The sequence below is a fragment of the Triplophysa dalaica genome, chromosome 25 (genome assembly GCF_015846415.1).
Source record: "Triplophysa dalaica isolate WHDGS20190420 chromosome 25, ASM1584641v1, whole genome shotgun sequence".
In the NCBI taxonomy this organism is placed as follows: Eukaryota; Metazoa; Chordata; class Actinopteri; order Cypriniformes; family Nemacheilidae; genus Triplophysa; species Triplophysa dalaica.
Window position 1 is genome coordinate 12,843,245 of NC_079566.1, and position 22,386 is coordinate 12,865,630.

General features: G+C 42.8%; 1 protein-coding gene across 1 annotated transcript; it reads left to right on the top strand.

Moving 5' to 3' along the window:
* Positions 1-3,731: 3,731 nt before the first annotated feature.
* cica (capicua transcriptional repressor a) lies at positions 3,732-21,748 on the top strand. Its single transcript, XM_056741038.1, has 20 exons — positions 3,732-3,885; positions 5,997-9,648; positions 10,466-10,594; positions 10,721-10,871; positions 10,994-11,090; positions 11,364-11,546; positions 12,101-12,233; positions 12,328-12,597; positions 13,745-13,842; positions 14,955-15,789; positions 16,034-16,173; positions 16,281-16,441; positions 16,799-16,983; positions 17,074-17,448; positions 17,543-17,703; positions 17,783-17,907; positions 18,146-18,297; positions 18,565-18,696; positions 18,847-18,972; positions 19,178-21,748. The coding sequence occupies exons 2-20, from the start codon at positions 6,156-6,158 to the stop codon at positions 19,432-19,434; spliced, it is 7,203 nt and encodes a 2,400-aa protein (XP_056597016.1). The 5' UTR covers positions 3,732-3,885; positions 5,997-6,155; the 3' UTR covers positions 19,435-21,748.
* Positions 21,749-22,386: the final 638 nt, after the last annotated feature.

A 22,386-nucleotide genomic window follows, 5' to 3' on the forward strand; every position in this document is an offset into this window, starting at 1 on the left:
ATGGTACTCTTTTTATTTACATGGTGCACAGGTAGGTTATATCAATATAGGTTTACCATAGTACCACTATAGTAGCCCCTTAAAGTACTCCAGTGGCACTATGCATGGATGAACAAGTAAATGAGATGTACTATAATATACATTGTACTACATACTACCTTAGTATGTGTCCTAAAATCATGCATACTAATTCTTGTAGTTTTGTAAGGCACCATGTTAACTGTCAAACCCACCTGAAAACAATAGAAAATGTCTTTGATTTAATCATTATAATGGGAATTGTATTACTTTAAATGGAAACTATAATGGTGTCTAGTCTACTGGAATGGTGGATTCTAATCTATGGGATGTTACCGGAACCAATAGAACCATTAAAGCATATAGAAATAATGCCCCAAACATTCTACAAAAAGTAATTTTGTAATGATTTTAGTGAAAAATGCTAATGGTTGGTAATTATATTTTAATGGGAACCATTATAGTTTTTATGATGGTTTGTTTTTTTGGCAAGCTGGGAAAGTTCCTTCAGTTAAATAGCCTACATTTGCAATTATAACCACATAGATTCTCTTTTTTTTAGTTTTAGTTTAGACAGCTTTGTTATTTAGGCCTAAACTAAATAGTGCTTGTCATTAGGTTGGTTTAAAAAGCATTCAGGTAAGTTTTTTGCTACTAGTTGACAGTTATGTAGGCCTATCTACATCTACGTTACTTGCATGTAGATAAAAAAAAGAGAACTGTAATTTCAGATACCAGATAGAGATAAACAAACATGCAAAATGTACCAGGATTTGCTTTCCCATCTGACTAGAAATACGCGTCACATAAAGACGGTTAATATTAACGTTTCTAAACGAACCGAACAGGACGTTGCAAATATTTGTGGGTTGATTTGAAACGACAATCATTTGTTTATGCATATGCGAGATCATTTAATTTTTTTTCCTCCAAATTTCTAGCAACGTCAACATTTAATTTGTGGTAAAACAGCGCCACCTGCTGCCACAACACTGACGCAGTTGCATCTTTGTTGATGTTCTGGTACGTAGAAATGTCATTTTCCTATTTTTTTTCTATTAGAGTTTAAACCACAGAAACCACTGTATTAACATTGTTTATATGCTGATCTCCCTAAAGAGTCTTTTAATGGTTGTTTTTTGCACAATATATGGCGGTTATATTTACCCTTTTTATTGGATGTGGAGTGCAGTTCATTTGGCAAATAATTATTTCAAACTAAAATATATGTCTTGTTGCATAAAGGTCATTTTGGTTAATGTAGTAAATCAGTTGTTCATACAGAACTATATACAGTAAGAGCAGTATAGTATTAAGACAGCCATACTTACTATGTTTAACTAGTAATATAGATTATGGTTTACATAGTTTTATTCACATAATTTATGGTCATATGTCATGTGCTGCCCCAAATTGACCTTCAGACATGTCTTTATTGCATCGATTTAAATTGGATTTTTTTATTTTACTTTGAAAATTAGTTTTTATTATTAAAATAAATTATTAAAATTTAAATACATTTATATTTCAGTGATTTTAAGTAGTGATTGGTAAGTTGGAAAGTCAACATTCACACTCTCAAGTTAAGTACTATTATTAGTATCAATTGTTTTCTATGGTGGAAATGTTTTGTTTGCTACACTTGTAACCAAAAAGAACGATAGTAATGTCATGGTGTTCTCTGAAGTACGTTGGAGAGAAACAATGTAATACAATGAATAATACCAGAACATTTTTCCAAGGGCTTTTAAATTCTCCTTGCTTGGCCTGCTTTTTTGTCAAAGCCATTCTATGCATGAATCTCACGTCTCTCGTCACCCTGCAATAGTCAAATATCTTACAGGAATTCATGAAGGAACAGAAGGAGGGCTGGTCACACACAGCTTGATTGACAAGCAGGCCTGGACTCTTGCTGGGAGGGCTCGTTGACCGGTTAAGGGTAGGTCAAAGGTTAAGTTTTGATAGAAAATAGGCCTTCTGCATTCTGGTTGTAACAAAGGACTAATTAATTTGTGTTCTTTGTTGTGTTTGTTTCTTTGACTTGTATTTTGATTGAAATGGACCACTTTGTACTTTCTCTTTAAGTTCATCGAAATAAAAAATAGAAAGAAGATAGTATTAAATATCCTATAGGCTGTGTAACTTAGTCATCTGATATAAAAGTGCTCATGAAAATGAATGATTACATTAAGATATATTCACCCATAATCCCTTTATGTTGTGTCTCCTTCCAGTTGTTTGTTTTGGCATCATCAAGGTAAAGGGTTCATAACAGTTATGAGTAATTCATTTAAATGTTTTTGTTGGTGCAACGTTTAGGGTGTGTGTAGAGTAGTTTGTGCATACAGTGTTGGTGCTTGGTTGAAAACCGCAAGGGTGTAAACAAATGCTTCTAGAGAAAAATCTAGCACACAATGTCAAAGTGTATGTCACTGTGTCCAGCACCGGTCATAATTTCACTTTAAAGCATCTTCAAAAGTTCCGTCAAAACTTTTTTATGTCTCATTTTGAGTTTGCGTAGTTCAAGCTACAACTGCCCTTTCAAGCGTTAACCTAACTACACCACAACAAAGTTCGAACATACGTGTAACACAAAAAACTGCTCACAGATCTCTATTGAACGCCATTGGCAATGGCTCCTCTGGAGCAAAACAACAGAGCAGGGTGTGGCGTGTGCTTGAAGATTAGCCTTCTGTCTGAGATATGCATGAGTGAGCGTATACGTGTGTGTTTGTGTTATGTCATTTCTCATTGCATGTAATAACTGCATGCACAGTGCGTGACTACCCAGCCGTGCCATGTTGGGTCAACTCCGATCATCTCCACAGTGTGTTACACAAACACACGCTTTTTGCGTGCACTGAAGCTGCTTTAATTCAAAGCAGATCTCGGTGGATAACCCCCCACTGTTATAAAATCACATTAAAAGTGATTTTGCAATTGCATTGTAATTTTGCATTTTGACTAATTTATCCTTGACCCTCTCTGTTTGGTTGCAGTGATGGCAACAGGCATAATGAGCTCATCACATGGCGTGGTCATTGGTCTGGAGACCCCCGCAGCTTGACCAATCGCGGGGGAATGTGGTGACGCTGGAGTCTTATCTTCCCGTGCTGGTTGTGAAAGGCGGGCTTTAAGGACTTCGGGTGACGTCATAACGACCCTGCTCCGAGATTGGTTGGATTGGTAAATGTGTGAAACATATATTTTAAAAGGGTAACCAGTTTGCATCTTTTAAAGGTTCACCCAACCTGACTTTAGTTCAGTCTAGAGCTTGGTTTACACCCCGTGTGCTATGAAGTCAGACTTTATATTTCTATGTACCAAGTGAGCTGTAACACACAACCTTTCGCGTTAACTAAACTATTTATAAAACGTGTGCTGGCCCACTACTCTCGTTGTCTTGCGTGATAGTGGATTAGTGTGTACTAGTGTTAATATTCTCGATATCGCCCACCTACTCCCTGCAAACCTCCCTCCCTTTAATTCTCATTGGACGATGGCGTTTCAGGATCACTCAGCTGTTTCTTGTTTTCCCATAACGTGATTCGTCAGCGTGAGATGTCGATCTACAGGACTTTGACAGATGACTCCACCCAGATAGACGTTGCCGCGTGTCCGATTGGCTACTGTAAGCTTTTGTGGACGCTGATTGGCTGACGGCAGTAGTTGTCAAGGCTTAGGGCTTCATTCACCATTTTGCGTCTGTAGTGTAGCCTAGAACCTAAACGGCTGGACTTTTTTCTCATTTGGGTGGCTTTGCGGAAGAAAAACAACCTTTGCAAAACCAGCCTCGGGGGTTCATTGGTTTCATCTGCTTGATTTTCGCATCGACGTTAGTTCGACGGCGCCGCACGTATTTACAAGGTGAGTTGAAACTAAGCTTTGCTACAAATCTTTCGCCTGCAGCACTGCAGTGACCTGCCTATATATTTACGCTGTGTCTTTCCTATACGACGCGGATCCTCGGAATCGGTTGCCACTGTTATGTACAGTACTGTACACATTATGAGTTTTTTCTTTATGGATTGAATACAATTGAGAGTGGGCATTTGAACATACAAGGGGTGGGGTGGAGGTGCGCTGTCAGCCTAAAAACTTTTTTCCTAAAATTGTTTGCTTGACACCACATCTGGAGCTTCAGCAAACTTATCGTCTCTATTCGTTTGACTTTCGCGGACTGTCATTTTTCAGATCCAAAGTGATTTCGAGCAAACAACTGCGTGTTTTTTTTTGTTATTTTAACTTGGACATTTCCCTAAATGTGGCACACTCCCCCTCCCACTGTCGGTCCTTCTTTCAGCGGGCCCGTTCTCTTCCTGTTAACGGGCTTGAAGAAACATTGTATCGTCTAATTGATAAAGAAACATCTCGATCGGTTACAATGTTGCGTCGCGGAATTAAGCCCGCGATCACGTCTTTGATGTTGTCACCGCGCGACGCATACGGACATATCTCTTAAATAGCGTTTTAATAGAGGCCGTCCTTATTACATTAAGTGATATTAATATGAATTAGATTATAGGTTTTTCCACATATTCAGTCATATTATAGACAGCGTCGATTCAGGAGCCTGAGGTAGACGGGAAACTGCTCTGCGGCCTTGTGTTATGGAGAAGGCCTGCGCCACTCGACTGTGTCGTAGGTGTGTGTAAGCGTAGAGTAGGGCACTACGACCAATAAAAGCGCTTGACACAGATACGGCGGTGTACTACTCAGCAAAAACTTTCGCAAGTCGACGACAGCAGCACAATTGTTGATAGCAAACAAGGACGTGGTTTTAGGGGAAGCTGCTTCTGAGTTGTATTAATTCAGCAGGAGTGTCTTCGTTGCGTGGAAACACGTCTTGTGGAGTCGGCAAGACGTAATAACATTAAGTTATTGAGTTAGATGAGTTCATGTATGCAGTGGACAAACCAACAAAGAAGAGTAGTTGTCCAATACACAGCAATATGCTTAAAAAACAGATTTGACTCACACCTCTATAAACAGACAATAAGTCTTATGTATTTGTTCAGTAGTTCTTACTGAAGTGTTTCATGTGATAATCTTTTTATTGGGGTGAATGCACGGCATATCTTAGATTTGCATATTGCTTGCAAACTTGTGTTACAGTGCAAATGGCAGTGTGGTTAATGTGGTTTGTGCTAACAAGAATGGGGCAGTTTTGCAGTACGGACCCATAAAGACCTGTTTCACAATAATAGTTTATCAAATGAGGTCATGGATGTCCATGCCTTTAGATATAACGTAGTAATAACTAAATGTTCCATAATTATCATTATGTGAAACCCTTCGGTCATTTCATAGTCATAAACCAGCTGTGTACATATTGAGATATTCAAACCTTAATTCACATTTGACTGTACTGGATTATTTGTAATTCTGTGTTTTAGAGCCACCCGAGTCTCTAAATACATTTATGCAAACCTCTGTGATAATAACTGCATATTTGGGTGATGCACAGTCCGACCTGGACCCAGTTCGAATGGTAAATGGAAAGGATCTGTTTGTGTAGGAGGAAATAAAGTTTAAATTGTAACGTGATGGCATTGTACATTTGTGTATAGTAGTGCCGCGACAGGAAATGAGGACTGTAGGGGTGGATTGCCTCTGTAACAAATGCAAAAAGGTCATTTGAAAGAGCGAGTGAGTGAGAGAGACATAGTCACAGAAATACCACTGAACAAGGAATTCCCCCGCCTCCTCTGATCCAGCCAAGGAAGTGTGTGTGACTTGTCTGGGCAAGTGCTTTTCTTTGTGTTCAGACTTTTTCAAAGCATTTAGTGTTATGTTGTATCTATGTCGTACAGTGTAATTTTATATTTACAAAAATGTGATTAGCTGTAACTATGAAACGGCATCTTTATTTTGAACGGTATATGCTTTGTTCCTTGAATGAGCACGTTTTTATACATGTTTTGTATAACTACCCATCGTTATACTGATCCTTTCTTTTTTTCTGTCTTTCATTACAGGATCTAATTTAAGAAGGAAAGGAAAAGCAAGCAGGAAGATATTAAAGGGAAAAAGAAATAAGGGGCGGGATGCAAGAGAGAAACAGACTGGAAGATATTGATAGGCTGGGACACACCGGAAAACAAGAGGATTAAAGAATCTCCTAAAGCTCGAAAGAAATGAAGCCTATTAAAAAACAAGGAAGACGGTCACCCCCCTCCACTCGCGCCAAGGGAGTTAAGAGAAGGACAGCAGATTGTAGCCCACAAGAAGAGAAGCGAGACACTGAAGAAAAAACCCAAACTTCACCTACCTCTCCCAAGAGGCAAATCTCCTCAAATTCAGACTCGTCGCAGGATGGGCCAGTGAGAGGCGAGTGTCCAGAAAAGGAGGGAGTCCAAAGCAACATCATTCTCAGTATAGCAGGGGATTGTGGGAAGGTAGAGGAGCGTCCTGGGAGCTCCAAATCTGGTGGAACCCAGAGCGACAGCAACAGTAGCACTACCAGTGCCAGCAATAGCCCTTCATCTAATCGCAAGACGGCCACTTTTAAGGCCCGTGTGCCCAAGAAGAAGTACACCTCTGAGCACTGTGCTGGAAACCATGGCAACGGCAGCACTCCCAGCACACCCCCACAAATCAGCAGCAGCAGCTCTCACAATGGTGCTTGTGCTAGCCGGGGCCCAGATGCCTCTGTTGCACACGCAGACCCACACGGCCAAAGCCAGCCAGCTGAGGAGAGCTTCATTGGGTACTCGCACGACAGTGTAACTGTTCCTAGAGCTGCTTGTGAGGGAGGAGAGAGGGATGGGATTAGCGCATCCAGTCCGCAGCGTTGTTCCTCGACAGATACAGCAAGTGAGCATTCGGCTGAACTAGAAGTGACAGCATCAGGACCAGATCCTCACTCCAAATCCCAAAAGCCACAATCACATAGCACTTCAACAGTTCTTGCCAAGGGTCTCAAGAATCAGAGAGTTCTGGCACGACAAAGCCCCAGATTAGGGGAGGGCTGGCCTCCCGATAGGGGCCGTAATATGTCGGGAGTGTTTCGTGCCGGCGTTGTTCGAAGAGTCAGCGAGGAGCAAGGGAGTGTAGAGGTGCAGCTTAACGGAGAGAAGACCATATGCAAGTATCCTTTTCGAGTGGCTACAGATTTTGTTGATTTAATTTTGGATGCACCCCCTCCTGGAATGGCCCCAGTGGCTATAGGCACACAAGTCTGTGTTCCCTTTGGAGGAGGCGATGAGGGCGGCGAGGGAGCTCGACAGTGGTACAGAGAAGGTGTAGTCACTCAAGTTGATCAGCATCCTGCTGTGTCTTTTCCATACCGTGTCCAGCTACGGGAAGATCTATCCGATGATAGAAAGGAGAGGAGAGAGGAAGATGTAAGGGGGATCAACGCCCAGGCCATTTGGGTGGCAAGACAGAATCTCCGCCTGCTGGTTCCTCCATGGGACTTGGAGCCCCCCCAGCCAGCTGAACCGGGGAGTGGCGGCAGGAGGGGGAGGGAAAGAGAATGGGAGGAAAGAGAGGAGATGGAGGTTGAGCAGGAGGTCTTCTGCCTGACCAGAACCGCATTTGAACTTCAGACTTTTCAGCATCCTGTATCAGTACCTTTTACATCACCTCTTTCTTCATCCTCTGTTGTTAGCACTGCCATCACCCCTGTACTAAGTGTAGCTCCAAATAGAGACTGGGAACATAACCGAGAAAAGGATTATGAGAGAGACAGAGACTTGCAGAGGCACTTAGAGAGAGAAAGGGAAAGAGATAGAGAAAGGGAGAGGCACAAGCATCATCCTCTTCATCCCTCCACCCCGGAGGAAGACATGGAGGTCAGCCGTCTTAGCCAGCAAAGCAAAGCTCTAGGGCTTCCCTCTCAACATAGACCTATTCTTTCAAAACAAAGCTACCTCAGCACACACCCTCACCTTTCTATGGTTAGAGGCACCCCAATTGCACCTCACCTGCCCCTCGCCCCTCATCCAAATCATCCCCCTGTGGTTTTGGGCCTGGATTCAGCTACAGGGACAGCAGTTATCTCCTCCACACCCCAGCTGCCTCCCCTGCCTCCTACATCTTCAAGAGGCTCTCTGGACAAGACCCCCAACTCTAATTCACACAGTGCGTCAGGAGGGGGCGGGTCTGGGTCTGGGTCTTCCTCCTCTTCGTCACGTTCCCGCACGCCCCTCACGGCTGCTCAGCAGAGGTACAAGAAAGGAGATGTGGTGTGCACCCCTACAGGCATCCGTAAAAAGTTCAATGGCAAGCAGTGGCGCAGACTGTGTTCCCGCGAGGGCTGCTCGAAAGAGTCCCAGAGACGCGGCTACTGTTCCCGCCATCTCTCTATGCGCACCAAGGAGATGGAAGCTGGAGGTGGGGTGGGCCGAGACCGAAGCGGTGCTAGCAGCACCGGGACTATCACGCCTGACCTTCGCTTAGGTGGACGCACCAGCAGTGAGTACGACTGGGATGACAACTCACGAGACAGCAGTGAAGCTAGCAGCCGTGGTGGGGACTCTCGGCCACGTCTGGTTATGACCTCACTCATTCCACAAGATCTGGCCCGCTTTGACTTTGATGAGTGTGAGGCTGCTAGTATGCTGATGTCACTCAGTAGCTCACGCTCATGCACGCCTTCCTACTCGCCTGTCTCCAACCAGTCACCATTCTCCCCAGCACCGTCCCCCTCCCCCTCTCCGCTGTTTGGCTTCCGCCCAGCTAGTTTCAGCCCTATTACTGCACCTTCATCTCTGACCCCTCGTCGCCCTCGGCACTTTAGTGGCCCCAAGATTCTGGGCACCCCCAATGCAGAACGAGAGCGCCAACACTCTGGCATCGTGCCCACTTTTCAGACCAACCTGACGTTTACTGTACCTATGAGCCCCAGTAAGCGTAAGCTAGATGCCCCACCACCCCCACTGCCCAGTGCTGACTATCCAAAATCTGATCCCCATGACCCTGCACTTGGCCTCAATGCTCCAGGATTCAGAGTTCTGTCTCCCCAAAGCCAGCTTGCCAACCCTTCTTCTCTTTCATTCCCTCGACAGAGGAGCACCACAAGTCGGCCTTCATCTTCTGCTGCCTCAACACCTCCCCCCATGCTAGTTTCCCCAACACCGCCCTCACCTCTGCCACAGGACCCAAGCTCACGGCGCATCGTTCCACTTCGTGATTCCCCTGTCATTGTTCGGAATCCAGATGTACCTTTGGCAAAGTTCAGTGATGGTCCCATGAGCCGTAGAGGAAGCTCACGCTCAAGAGAGCAAAGCCAGCCTCCTCACCTGGCTGTTGGACTCCAGGCCCCCGTGCCCATCAACGGCACTGCCACCAACGGAGCCGTTCGGCTCCGGAGTCCTCCACCCACTTTAGTCTTGGTGACCTCCTCCCAGTCTTTGACACCTGTGGCACCCGGACATCAAACTTACTCAAACTCCACTACTTTGAATGTGTCCACCTATGATACTGGTCCTGTCTTAGCAGTATCTGGCTCGGGAGGGAAAGAGCAAGAAAGAAAGCCAGGTGGTCATTCAGATGCAGGTGGTGGCGCTTTGCCGCAGCCCGTTGCTTGCCATCCTTCACCTACAGCCCTGTTACCCCTCATCCTCCCAGCCGAGTCCCCTCATCCTGCTCCCCGCAAGGACATCATCATAGGACGACCTGGCACTGGTAAGAATCCTGGAAAGTAATGCTAATTATACTGTTTAAAATTGCAATCAGTAGATAGTCATCCTTTGCGGTAAAAACTAAGTAAGAATGCTTTTATTTCATTCTGTGATTTTGAAACATTAAGTGAACCGGGGGACGAATTTTTGCAGAATATCTAAAAAGCGATTGCCGAATAGGTAGCAAAGTAGTTCCAGGTTGTCTGTGCATTTTTCTCCCACATGTGTCTCCAAAGAATTTTAGGAGCAACATTTAAGACAAGATGTTACTTTTGAGCAGAAAGTTTTCCTCTGGGTTAATTTGCGCAGTCTAGAATTTGCTCTTTTGTTGTCTGGAGGACACAGAAACAGATTTCTATTTTCTATCAGACAAACTGAAAAAATTGGGGCTCCGACTGATTGAGCTGTGAATTAGTATGCAGGTCAGTGTTAGGTGTGTCTGGGTGGGTCTAGTTAAGAATGTTTTGTGCTTTCATGGTCAGTGTTACTTTAGGCACTCGCAGCATGTCTGAAATGAAAAACAGGAAACTTGTCCAGACATGCACAGCAAAAGAGGATTATACCTCCCCGAGGTATATTCTCACACACAGACACACAGTTCATTGGAATTTCAGATGCCCACAACATGTTACATACTTCTCTGTGTTGCCAAAAACTTACTGATGCAGGAATACAAATGAATGACTTTTACACTCGGATGAACATTTTCGCAAAGAAACCCTTTGGTTTTAACAGTTCCTTAAGAGAATAAAGCAGGCTGTATCTTAACCGAAACAGTCATGTACTGCATATATGAAAGACTTGTTTGTTTCTGCATACAGTCTGGACCAACGTTGAACCGCGCTCTGTACCAGTGTTCCCATGGCATTCATTGGTTCCTTTTTTGGAGACAAGCCAATCAAAAATGTCCACCCAGCCTGCGGACAGCCAAACACTTCATCAGAGCAAAGGTAAACTCTGATAGAAGAGATCAAGATTATGATGTGACAATATTTTTTTGATTCACACAGTATAGTGTGTATAACACAAAACAGATTCAGGAGATGTTTTTTTAGACATTTTAAATCAAATTACAGAACCACGGTGTGGAGTTGCCCTTGTGACCGAGGGACGTTCTGACCAACCAGCACCAGAGAGAGGTTCCCCATCGTGCCCTCCTCCTGCTGAAGATCCACCTATGGAGAGAGAAGGAGGCGACAGTGAGACAGAGAGTGATGCAGATGATCTGTAAGTATCCATGCATAAATGATTGTGACACACGTTTAATAGTTATCTTGGGTTCTTTTTTGTTTAGCTTTTCTCGGCAACACTGTTTTTTGGACCCCGCCTAACTTTTGTTACCCTTGCAGATTTTTTCCAGGTGTGGCCCATGATCCGTCTCCATCCGCCAGTGCGAAGCGACGCACACAGTCTCTAAGTGCACTGCCCAAAGAAGGTGACAAGAAGGTAAGGTTTTTGCTTCTAACCAGGCATGAAACGCTAAAGTAACAAGTCACGATTCTCTTTGAAATTTCTTTAAAACGTAAAATCATTCTTTCCATACCAGTCGCGGCTACAAGCTTTGCTGAGCTTTTTTGCTTTTGGTGATGACAGTAAATAGTCTTGCCTGTTAAGGTTACAGTTTTTTGTATTATGTCAGTATTATGGCCTGTAACCGTTTTCTACTCTTTAGTGAGATGATTACTGTTTTTCTTCTGTTTTGTTCACACCTACACACAGAGGGAAAAGGACCACATCAGAAGGCCGATGAACGCCTTCATGATCTTTAGTAAGCGTCACCGTGCGCTGGTGCATCAACGACACCCTAACCAGGACAACCGCACCGTCAGTAAAATACTGGGCGAATGGTGGTACGCTCTGGGAGGCAAAGAGAAGCAGAAGTATCACGACCTTGCCTTCCAGGTACACAGTGATCAGATATATTGCATTGAATATAAAGATCTTAATATTTTGCAGTGGTTGGTATGTAGGTAGAGCAGGGTGGTTGAATGGCTGTATTTTAAAATCTCAAAATAAAAACACACCCTATTTATTTTATTTTATTTTATTTTACGATTTAGATTTTTTTTATTATACATCTTTACAGATTTTTACAAAGAAAACATGGTTTCCATTTTTGCATTTTGATTTTCCAGCAAAATGGAATAGCTTCTTTAACATATCCTTCTTGTTTTTTTAAACCACATCTCATATAGTAACTTGTTCTTGTTATGAACTTAGGCGTATAAATCATAATGAATAAATAAACCACGTCTCATATAGAAGCCATTTTGTATGATCCAATCAGTTATTGAAAAATATTTTACTTTAAATACCATTATGAAGATTATGGATGGATGTTGACTTTAAAAGGCAAATCATGGAAGTGAATTGAAAAAACTACAAATTACAGAAACTATTTTTCCAATAATTAAACATTTCATTACAATTTTATTTTTAACTGATCCCTCTTATAGGTAAAAGAGGCACACTTCCGGGCTCACCCCGATTGGAAATGGTGCAACAAAGACAGGAGGAAGTCTCTGTCTGAGGGCAGGGGAACTCCAGGGGCAAAAGAAGCTCGCGAGCGCAGCATGTCTGAAAGCACAGGTCCGTGTGGGTGTTTGTTTATATGTGTGGGTGTTTGTTGGTCTTCGTGGTGTGAAAGTGAACTGACGGAAAATTAACCTAGTTCTTTCCTCAGAGGGCAATTCTGCATCTCAGGGGCCAGAACCGAAAGGAGCCGGGCCCAGCTGGACATCACCCCGGGGTGACGGGCACGCAGGGCAGCATCAGCGACCTCGCGCCTTTTCTCACAGTGCCGTGAATGCTCTGGAGAGTAGAGAGGAAGAGAGAGAGCTAGAAGGTGCTGGTCTGTTTCAGCCCCGCTCCCAGAGGAGGGCCAGTGAGGACGTTACCAGTGACGAAGAGCGTATGGTGATCTGTGAGGAAGAAGGGGATGATGATGTCATAGGTGAGTGAAGTGACATCTTGGTGTATCAATGGGATCATAATGCGACAATAGCTCAGGCTTTCTTGTGTATATGTTGTGCTTGCATCACTTTTGATTAATCATTCTTTTTCAACAAGCCCCAGTGTGTTAACATTTGATATGAGGGTTGGGCGAGAGTTGGGGAGAAGTATGCTATTACTTTTGTATGTGATTGGACTTGCACTTGTGCCGAGTTTATAAAACTACAAAATTCACACACACACACAGAATAACATGTAAGAAGAGACCTGACCTGAAAAGCACAAACGTTTTTTAACTAGGGACACTAACACTCATGTAAACACCTGTTTCCGTTCAATATCAGAAGCCTGTTAAATGATTCATACTGATCTGTAATTGATAACGCTGCTGTGTGTGGAATGTCAAATCCATCAGAGAATGATTATCTTTCTGTGATTTCTTTCTAAGATAAAACTTTTGCATTCCATTCTCATTCTCTCAGGCTTGACTTGACTGTTTAAGTTTGCTTTTCCCAAGAATTCCTTCTTTCTACTGAACACTCACTCTTGGTATTAAGTTAATGGTCAGGGCTCAACTGTAAGTGTATTTGAAATACTTTTTATTAAAACAGTAACTGTTTTGTATGTTTTTAATGAGCTTATATCTGGATTTTATCGATGGTTTCATTGAACAAGCGCGCTTGGCCCAAAGTTTACATCCGGTCTGTTTATTTTATTTTATATTCACATTAATATTTTATTGTATTGTATGAAATTAAAACTACTTAAGTTATTGATTCTTTGCGGAGGTCTACGGAAGTTACATGTGGGCCACATAACGTTTATATTGATGCTGCTGAAACCGTCTATACTGCTAATGTTATTAACTTATTGTCGGGCACAAATTCATAAATGCTTTCTGTAAATACGAAACACCTTTTATAAACTTCAACCTATTTTTCAACCAATGCTCAATTTTTACCTCTGTCTTAGCGATAGAAAAAACATAAAAAAACATGCATCATTAATATGAGCAGTATTTGGATCGTGCTCAGGACCAAAATCAGTTTTTTGAAAGCCAGAATCTCTTCACTGCTCATCTCTCTCACCTCCATGAGTGTGAGATGTATAAGCTCAGATGTGTCAGTTTTAATGTGGTTTCTTCACAGAGGATTCGCTTACCGAGGGCTCTATAGACCTGAAGTGTAAAGAGAGAGTGACAGACAGCGATGACGACAACGATCATCCAGACGAAGCTGACTGCAAGGTAAAGAAATCAAAAAGTTTTGTATTATCAAGGCCGTTGTTTTAAACATGTTTAATTTGATTGAGAAGCAAGCTGTTATTAATAACTATCCACATCCACCTATGATATGTAGCCCAGAATAAAGATGCCGCTCTGTTTTTTTTTTTTCTGTAAAAGGCCAAAGATTTCTAATGAAAAATATGCTTTGCATTAGACCAGAGCCATTGAATATGAGAGTTACGACACACACATAGACCTCCATGGGAAGAATGGAATGCGGAAGTAACACGCAACACGGAGCGTCCGATAGTTCCAAACATTGCACTGAAGCCCATTCATTTCTCCCATTTGCTGTATTTAAGTGAAATAACTACATGAGTTTACATTTAAATGAGTTGGCAGTTGAAATTAAATGTTTAAATTAGGCACAATGGCTGATCTTATATTCATATTACACCTAAGATAAAATGCTTCTATAAATATAGTCAACGTAGTAATCAGTGCACACGATGTGCTTATATTTAGCATAATATATGCAAATTCAGTTGGTGTTATCTGTCCCGCGAAAATCCATTTGATTGCACTGATTTGTTTGGAACTATGGAGGAGGGCTCCATGAACCACTTGTCCACATGGCGGCGAGATCAAGTGTCGTAACTCTCATTCTCAACGGCTCTGCATTAGACTTACCTCATTACCATAGCAACAGAAAAGATATTTGCTCTCAAATGAGTATTTACAAATCTAGTCTATTTTAACATCTTTATGTTTGTCTGGCAAGTAACTTCTGTTTCACCAGGGTTTGTTCATAAGACAGCCCAGTTATGTCATTATTTATTCGCAAGTTTAGTAGCTGCAGTCGATAGCTCTTTTGAGTAAAAATAAACAAAATCAGTAAGCTTATAATGACGTTATTAGAGCAGTTGGGCACATATTCGCAGGAAATGACCGTTTGACATAATTTGACTCGCGTAAAGAAAATGGCTTGTTAGGAAAGTAACTGCAAGTTCATGTTTCAAACAGAGATGCCGATAGAGTTGTAAAAGTTACCGATTGTCATCCACAGTTCTTAGTTTCCATGTCTGTCATGCTCCATTCAGCTATCTTCTCTTTCTATTTTCCGACTTTTGTAGCGCACTTTCCACTCGGTCCATTCCTCTTTGCCGTTTTCTCCTGGTGGAGAGGGGCAAGAGAACACAAAGAAGAAAAGAAGAGGCATGGGGGGAGCGGAACAGGAGAATGGGGAGCTTAAGGAAGGCAGAGGAGGAGGAGGGGGACAGGTTCCTCCTCACCCAATTTCAGCCTCAGTGGCTAGCCAAAATGCTACGATGCCTCACGGTGCGGGGACGTACAATGCTGGCGGTGTACGGATGGCCCCTACCATAGTGACCAATGTCGTTCGTCCCATCACAAGCACCCCTATCCCCATCGCCAGCAAACTAGCTGACGGAGGCATGCCTGTTGGGACCTTACCTCTAGATTGGAAATCCAAGCTACTGATTGGTTCTGGCGATGCAGCAGGGGGTGGGTACCTACCCTCTTCTTCTCCTAAACCTAATAGCCAAGGAAGCTTAGTCACCGGGGTAGTCCTAGGAGGCACCTTCTCTAACCAACCCACCGTTAGGCTTATCACCCCACCCCATCCTGCTCCATGCAATGGGACGGCGAGCAACAGCTCCATACCCCTTCCCATAATTCACCCACAGTTCCTTCCTGCCACCTCTATAACATCCGCTAGTGTCGGAAAACCTGTGACACAGGTGCAGTACATCCTTCCAACGTTGCCTTCATCAGCCAATCCTAACAGCCCCTCCTCGCTGCAGATCCAGCAGCCATCCAGTGTCCTTGCTTTGCCCAGTGCACCGCATAATCACGCGACCCTATCCAATGGGGTACACTCAGGGGGAGGCCAAGGAATAAGATATGCCTCAGTCCCAGCAATGGGAGGAGTCAGCACATGTGGAGGAGGTAAGATGTAAGGCAGTGAAAAGGTGGACGCGATCATTTGATTGAATGTGAATTGTAGAGAACTTACAAACATTTAAGTTATGGTTGATTATCTTTGTAACACATCACCATGACTTGTTTGTAGTTTGCTTTGGAAACGATTTCAAAAACATTTTGGACTAATGGACCGTGCACACAATGTTGAGAAAATTGTATTAATTCTATTCCTGGCCTGCACTACATCATTCTTTATGTCTCTGTGCAGTTCAAGCACAGTCCCCAGTCCTGCAGAGCAAGATGCTGGTTCCCATGGCAACTGTCGCAGCAGGATCCACACCTCCGCAGCCAATTTCTCTGGTGGGTCCACCCCTTCCTGTTCAAAATGGGGCTCAACCAGGAAGTAAGGTAGATTGGCTTGTGATACAAACACACTGCATAAACATTTAGTATTACTTGTGTTCACCATAGATATATCAGATCACACCACTGGTGTATAAATATATGCTTTACAGATGATTCAAATTGCACCAATGCCAGTGGTCCAAACAAATATGCATCCCGGAGGCTCAGTGCAAACTGGTACCTCCTTCCCTGTCTCTATGGCAACCGCGACTGTCGTGGCCTCTGGCCCCACCCCTCCGCAGACTGTACTTTTGACACAGCCACCCACGAGGTAAACTACTGCCCACCTTTAGTCTACTAATCTCTAAAAGAAACCTGCTGGTGATCGCACTTGGTTTAGCATTCTTGATGGTCTTGAAACAACATCCTGTTTAACCAATTAGAGCTTAGGGTTTGAGAAAAGAGAGGGATTAGTCCTAAAGCTGGTTTAGGGGGTTGTACATTATTTTTATTAAGGGACCCTAAAAATGATAAATTACAAATTACTAACCCTCAAGTCGTTCGTCAACCCTAGGACCTCGATTTATCTTCAGAACACAAGTGGTGCGGACCCCCGATGCACTGTGAATGCAGGAACAAAGAGGTCAAGATGACCTACTTTTTTCTTTGCTTTCCTTCCATCCCTCAGGATCACATACGTCCAGTCTTCTCCTGGAGTAGCCACACCTTTGCCATTGGGATCTACACCTGCAGTCTCCTCCACCCAGCAGGCTCTATCCCCCGCGGGTCGACCTTTCTTGCAGTCTCCGGTGGCAACTCTTGGCTTTACTGCAATTGCCCCTGCTGGCCAGACTTTGGTGCAACCTATCCAAAGTATGATTGACAGTCCTGTAAACCAGTAACATTTTAATCTCATATTATTTAAATATTCAAATATTATTCTCATCTAATATTCTATCACAGGTCAGCCACCCCTCCTGGCTGCACAAGCCTCGACAGCCACCCGTCAGGTTGTAGCTGCCGTTTACCCAAATGGCAGTCTCGCAGGAGGGGTTGTGTCCATAACAGCCGTGCCACACAGCACCGCAAGTTCCACATCCACCCCAGTGACATCCCCATCATCTCAAATCAAAACCTCCTCAAACCTGACCGCGCAACAGCACCCGCAGGCAGACAGGCAGTCTCAGGTAAACATGCAGATGGAGGGTGAGAGAGAAGTAGAGTCGAAGAAAAAAGATGCACTGAGAGAACCCATAATGTCTAATGATGGACGTCAGACACCATCTAGTGGTGTGGAGGAAGCAGTGCAGCCCACCGGTACATCACACACAAATGCAGGTAATGGTTATATGATAAAGTTTAGTTATAATATTTTTTTTATTACTTTAAAAAGTAGCTGGCAGTATGCTAACCGACCACTTCTATTCCGCAGGTCAACATTATGAATTTAAGGATGATGGAAAGAAAGGAAGCAAATCAGAGAGAGAGTACGAGAGAAGTGTTGAAGGGGCTGCGTCTCAAACAGAGAGAGCTGAGAGAGCGAGAGCGATGGATGGAGTGACCGAGACTCCATCCGAGACCAACAACAAGGAGGTGTGACTTGTTTTCTCTCGTTTTTACCCCTTTGCAACATTTAGTGGTTATCGTCAGTCTTGTTTTGTTTCACTTTCAGGCAGGACGGAGGGATGCCTGTGCCCTGGACCCTCCACCACCTCCTGTACAGACTGACGCCCCTTCGACTAAAAAGACCAAGTTCCGCCCTCCTCCACTTAAGAACACCACCGATTCTGCTGGCAGGTGAGTGATGTTGCAAGATATAATTTTTTTATTAAATATTTAATTTAAAGAAGAACTTATGATATTACAATGTGTTTTTACTAAAATCAGACATATATGGATATATGCAAACACAGATTATACACGCAGATGTTTGAATATGTAGACAGCCTATTAACAACATTTGTGTGCAGCATCTTGCCTGTTATTGTTTCTTCTTCGAATTTCAGTCTTGTTAAACTGCATTCTTTTTTTTCAGGGTATCATTCGGCCCCTCTTTTGAAGAGCGTCTTGCCGAGTTGCCGGAGTTTAAACCAGAGGATGTCCTTCCCTCTCCCAATCTACAGAGTCTTGCAACTTCACCTAGAGCCATACTGGACAGCTACCGGAGAAAGAGAAGAAACTCCACAGGTCAGATTGTTGTACAGACGGCTATTCTTAAAATTCTAAGCACAATGAAGTTCACACAATGAAATGTGAAAAATTGTTGTACATTGAAGTAGGGATCTGAACATTTGAGAGGCCCGAATGTTTTAGAAACACTTAGATGGGTTCATTTCACTTGCGCCACTAACCAACAACTTGGTGACTACCAAAATTATCACAACAAACATGGCGCCCCCCTCGTATTTTCTTCTGATAATCTAAAAACCGCAGTTTCTTCTTTTCTTTTCTTAGATCTAGACTCCGCCGATGACCCCAGTTCACCGAGGAGGAAGAGTCGCCGTCTGTCCAGCTGCAGCTCAGAGCCCAACACACCCAAGAGTGCTGCCAAGTGTGAAGGAGAAATCTTTACCTTTGACAGGACCGGTTAGCCTATTATTATTATCAATCAACATTTATTCATGAAGCAGATAATGTATATAAAGACTGTAAATTAGAATACAAAAAAAACTATGATCATCATCCAAGGTCCTTTCTTGTTTCTCATTGTATGTTTTCTTCTTTTCTTTTCATCAGTTGGAGAGACAGAACATATTCTGGAGGAGTTGGAGCGTGTGCCACCCTCGTCTCTGCGTCGAATGCTGGACCAGCGGCGAGCGCTCGTAATGCAGCTGTTCCAGGAGCACGGCATCTTTCCCTCAGGTAACAAACCCTTTGGGATTATCTCTTTATCATTGAGCCAGACTTGACCATCACTGTGCCTGATCAAGCCAATGTTGATTGGGGATGTTGTAAAATTTCATTTATCCACTACTTTGTTCGAAGCATTTTTCTCTAATATCCAACAATAAGCACTGTGTACGAAGCTACATCGTAATGTAAAAATCTGCACGTTTTTATTTTGTAGCTCAAGCCACAGCTGCCTTTCAAACTCGCTACTCGGACACTTTTCCCAACAAGCTGTGCCTGCAGCTGAAGATCCGCGAGGTACGGCAGAAGATTATGCAGAACGCCAGCAGTTCGGAAGTCATAGGCGTGGCCAGCGGCTCTGACTCCGCCTCCACCCCTGGACCATCCAATCCAGTGCCCAGGGAGAATTCCGAGCCGGAAGAAAGGGGGAGGACTTCGGAAGCGCCAAAGAAAGACGCGGGCGATCTGCCGTAAAAGAGATGAAGAACGACGGAGAAGATAAACGGAGCGGAAAGACGAAGGATAAGTGTAGGGGCGGACGATAGAATTGCGTAAAACCATTTCCCCTGCCGTTAAACAGCTCCTCGTGGATGTGGATTTTGCTTCATTTCTATCGGAAACGGTTTCGTTGCCATTCGGGTTCACTTCGTCGATGTTTTGTTGTTATATGCACACACATGCTCACGGTCACACACTTTATGCAATGAACACAGAAACGTCACTTTCACGCGTTAACAAGTTGCACAAGAATCGCACTCGTTTGCATATGCCACTTGTGTTAGGCAGTCATTGGTCCGCCTCGGCGTTAGGGGGCGTGGCTTCACTTTCTGTCTGAAGTTTCGAGCCCTTCAATGCTGCACCACAGGCAGCACCAAACCAGCCTGTCTGCACATGCTCAGTAAGCCCCCGCCGGGTAAACACGGGCTAGCACAGATTTTTTTTTATCGAATGGACTGAATGTTTTAACAAATAGAAGAGATCTTAGACTGTTTGAGGTACCGGTAACTTTCAATCCAAAATGGGGAGGGGGGAAATGCGTTTGCACTTTTATTTGTGAGAGACTGAGATGGAAAGCAATAGACAGGGAGGAGCAGGGTCTTCATGCGAATATTACGCCCCCGTTGCGGGTAACATGCGTTTGCTTTTATTGTACTTCAGCGTGGGCTGTAAATTTAAAAACAGGTTTTTTCCCCAGAAGCAACAAGCTCGTAATCACCTAGACCAGCGGAGCAGAAAACAGGCTACGGTGACCGCCAATAACGCATCACAACACAGCACATTCAAACCGAAAAAGGATCACATCACCCTCAGAAGAATGAAAAGAAGATATAAAGGAATATAGACACTACCCCTCTTTGAATCAACTCGTAATTATGCTTTGTCGTTCGTTGTTGTGTCGTAATGGTGGAATTGACTGATATATTTTTTGTATTAGCTTGCGCCTCTCTTACTCAAGTAATATTTTAAGCATGGACTAATCCAGCTATCTAAGTGTTGGAGCAAATAAGTCATAAAAAGACTCTGTTTTAGCTGAAGCTCCTCTTCTCTGGCCTCAAGTTTAGGTTTTTCCTGTACACTGTATATAACCGTAACGGCTGGGGAAGGGGGGATAGGGTGGGCTTAAAGCTCTCTCTGTTCGTTTCCTCTATTCTTTCGTTCGTTTTTATATTTCAATCAGGTGTTTGCACAATATGTGGTCCTAGACCATGGTTTAAATCAGGAAAGTATTTGTTTTTAGATATTTAAAAACTAACCAACAACCTTGTTCCATTGTGTTTGATTCTCCCCCTTTCGTATCCCCCTTATTTTTTCACGTCCTTGAAACTTTTAACTGAAGTGTTGATGGAAAGCGCCACTTTAAGCGCTGGTCTGGAGTCAGAGTGAGCTTTGCAGCCTGGCACGACTTCGGGATTACGCAAGGGACGGCTGACCCGAGACCAGCGCTGCGGCGGCATTTCTCAGGATCTCCTCTTTCTCGCTCTGCCTCTTCTTTCATTGGTGCAATAGGACATGTGGGTGGGCAATTTTTATTGAAGTAGATGAGTCACCTGTTAGTGCCATAGATTTTCACTGTATGAGCTGTAATAAAATGATATATGTATTGAAAAGAGAGGGGGGTAAAGAAATATATTACATTTTAGAAGTAAGTCTTGAGAGAGAATCCAAAACGAAAATCAAAAAAAAAAGAAAAGAAAAATGGATAAAAAAATTAACCTAGCACTTTTTTCGCGTCTAGTTTTGCTGAAAGAGAAGGAGCGATGAGTATAAAAATGCTCCTCTGTCTTCACTTGAATGTGTGACAATATAAATGTATAAATATATCTATATATTTCTATATGTCCATGATATACAGATGTCTGTGTGTGTGCGAGCGTACGGGCGTATATATGACATGCACCTTAACAAAACCCGTTCCCAAGCAAAAGCGTTTTATATTTTTCCAGAAATAATGCAGGGGCACTACTTCAAAAGACTGTTAGCATAAGCCTGTGAACTGGTGGCTACTGGAAAGATGGACTGATTGAAAGGCATATATAACCATTCAACTCGATTCTTATTTTCGGCATTTTCTTTTGTCCTTCCCCTACATCAGACATGCTTGCACACACACAAACATACCTGCACATGTATGCGTGTACAACCTATGATTGTGTATTCAATAAACTGTCTTTACGTTGGAGGAGTTTTAGAACGAGATGGGTGAGTGTAAACTCATCAGCAGGCATGTTGACCATGTGCAATATTTCTAAACAAGAGATTATTGAAAAAGATTAAAGACCTAACACAATTCCTGGTTGTTGTGCAGTTCTTTGCTGACTGATCAAAGTTTTTTCTAGTTAAACTGATATATTTTATGAACATTTCATCGTGTTATCTCTATGATCAGTTATGTTTTTTTGTACGTTCAAAGCATAATAAATAATGTTCTTGTATGCATATACAGGTAAAACCACAAATCTACATGTAAAATATATTTATATTTGAATATCATGCAATAATGCTTTTGACAGGTGCTTTTACCTAACATGACTTTCAGTGCATTCAATGTATACATTTGATCCGTGTGCGGCTATATATTTATTATATTACTAACATTTATATTTTTAATAGAAAATAGCATAAGAAAGATGAATGTTCATTGTAAAAAAGTATATATTTTTGCCTTATGACACATTTACACATTTCTCTGTCTACTATACATATACTGTGTATATATATATTACACTACTATTTATATATACACACACACTTCATATAGCTCTAGTACTTTAGTTTCAACAAGTATTCATATAGGAACCAACCAGGATGAAAAAATAATGTTTTATTATTCTGCAGTATTTCTATCTCCGTAATCAAATAGGTGACAATAACCTATAACAAAAAAAACTATAGATTTTGTGGGTCCAAATCACAATTAATCTTTTA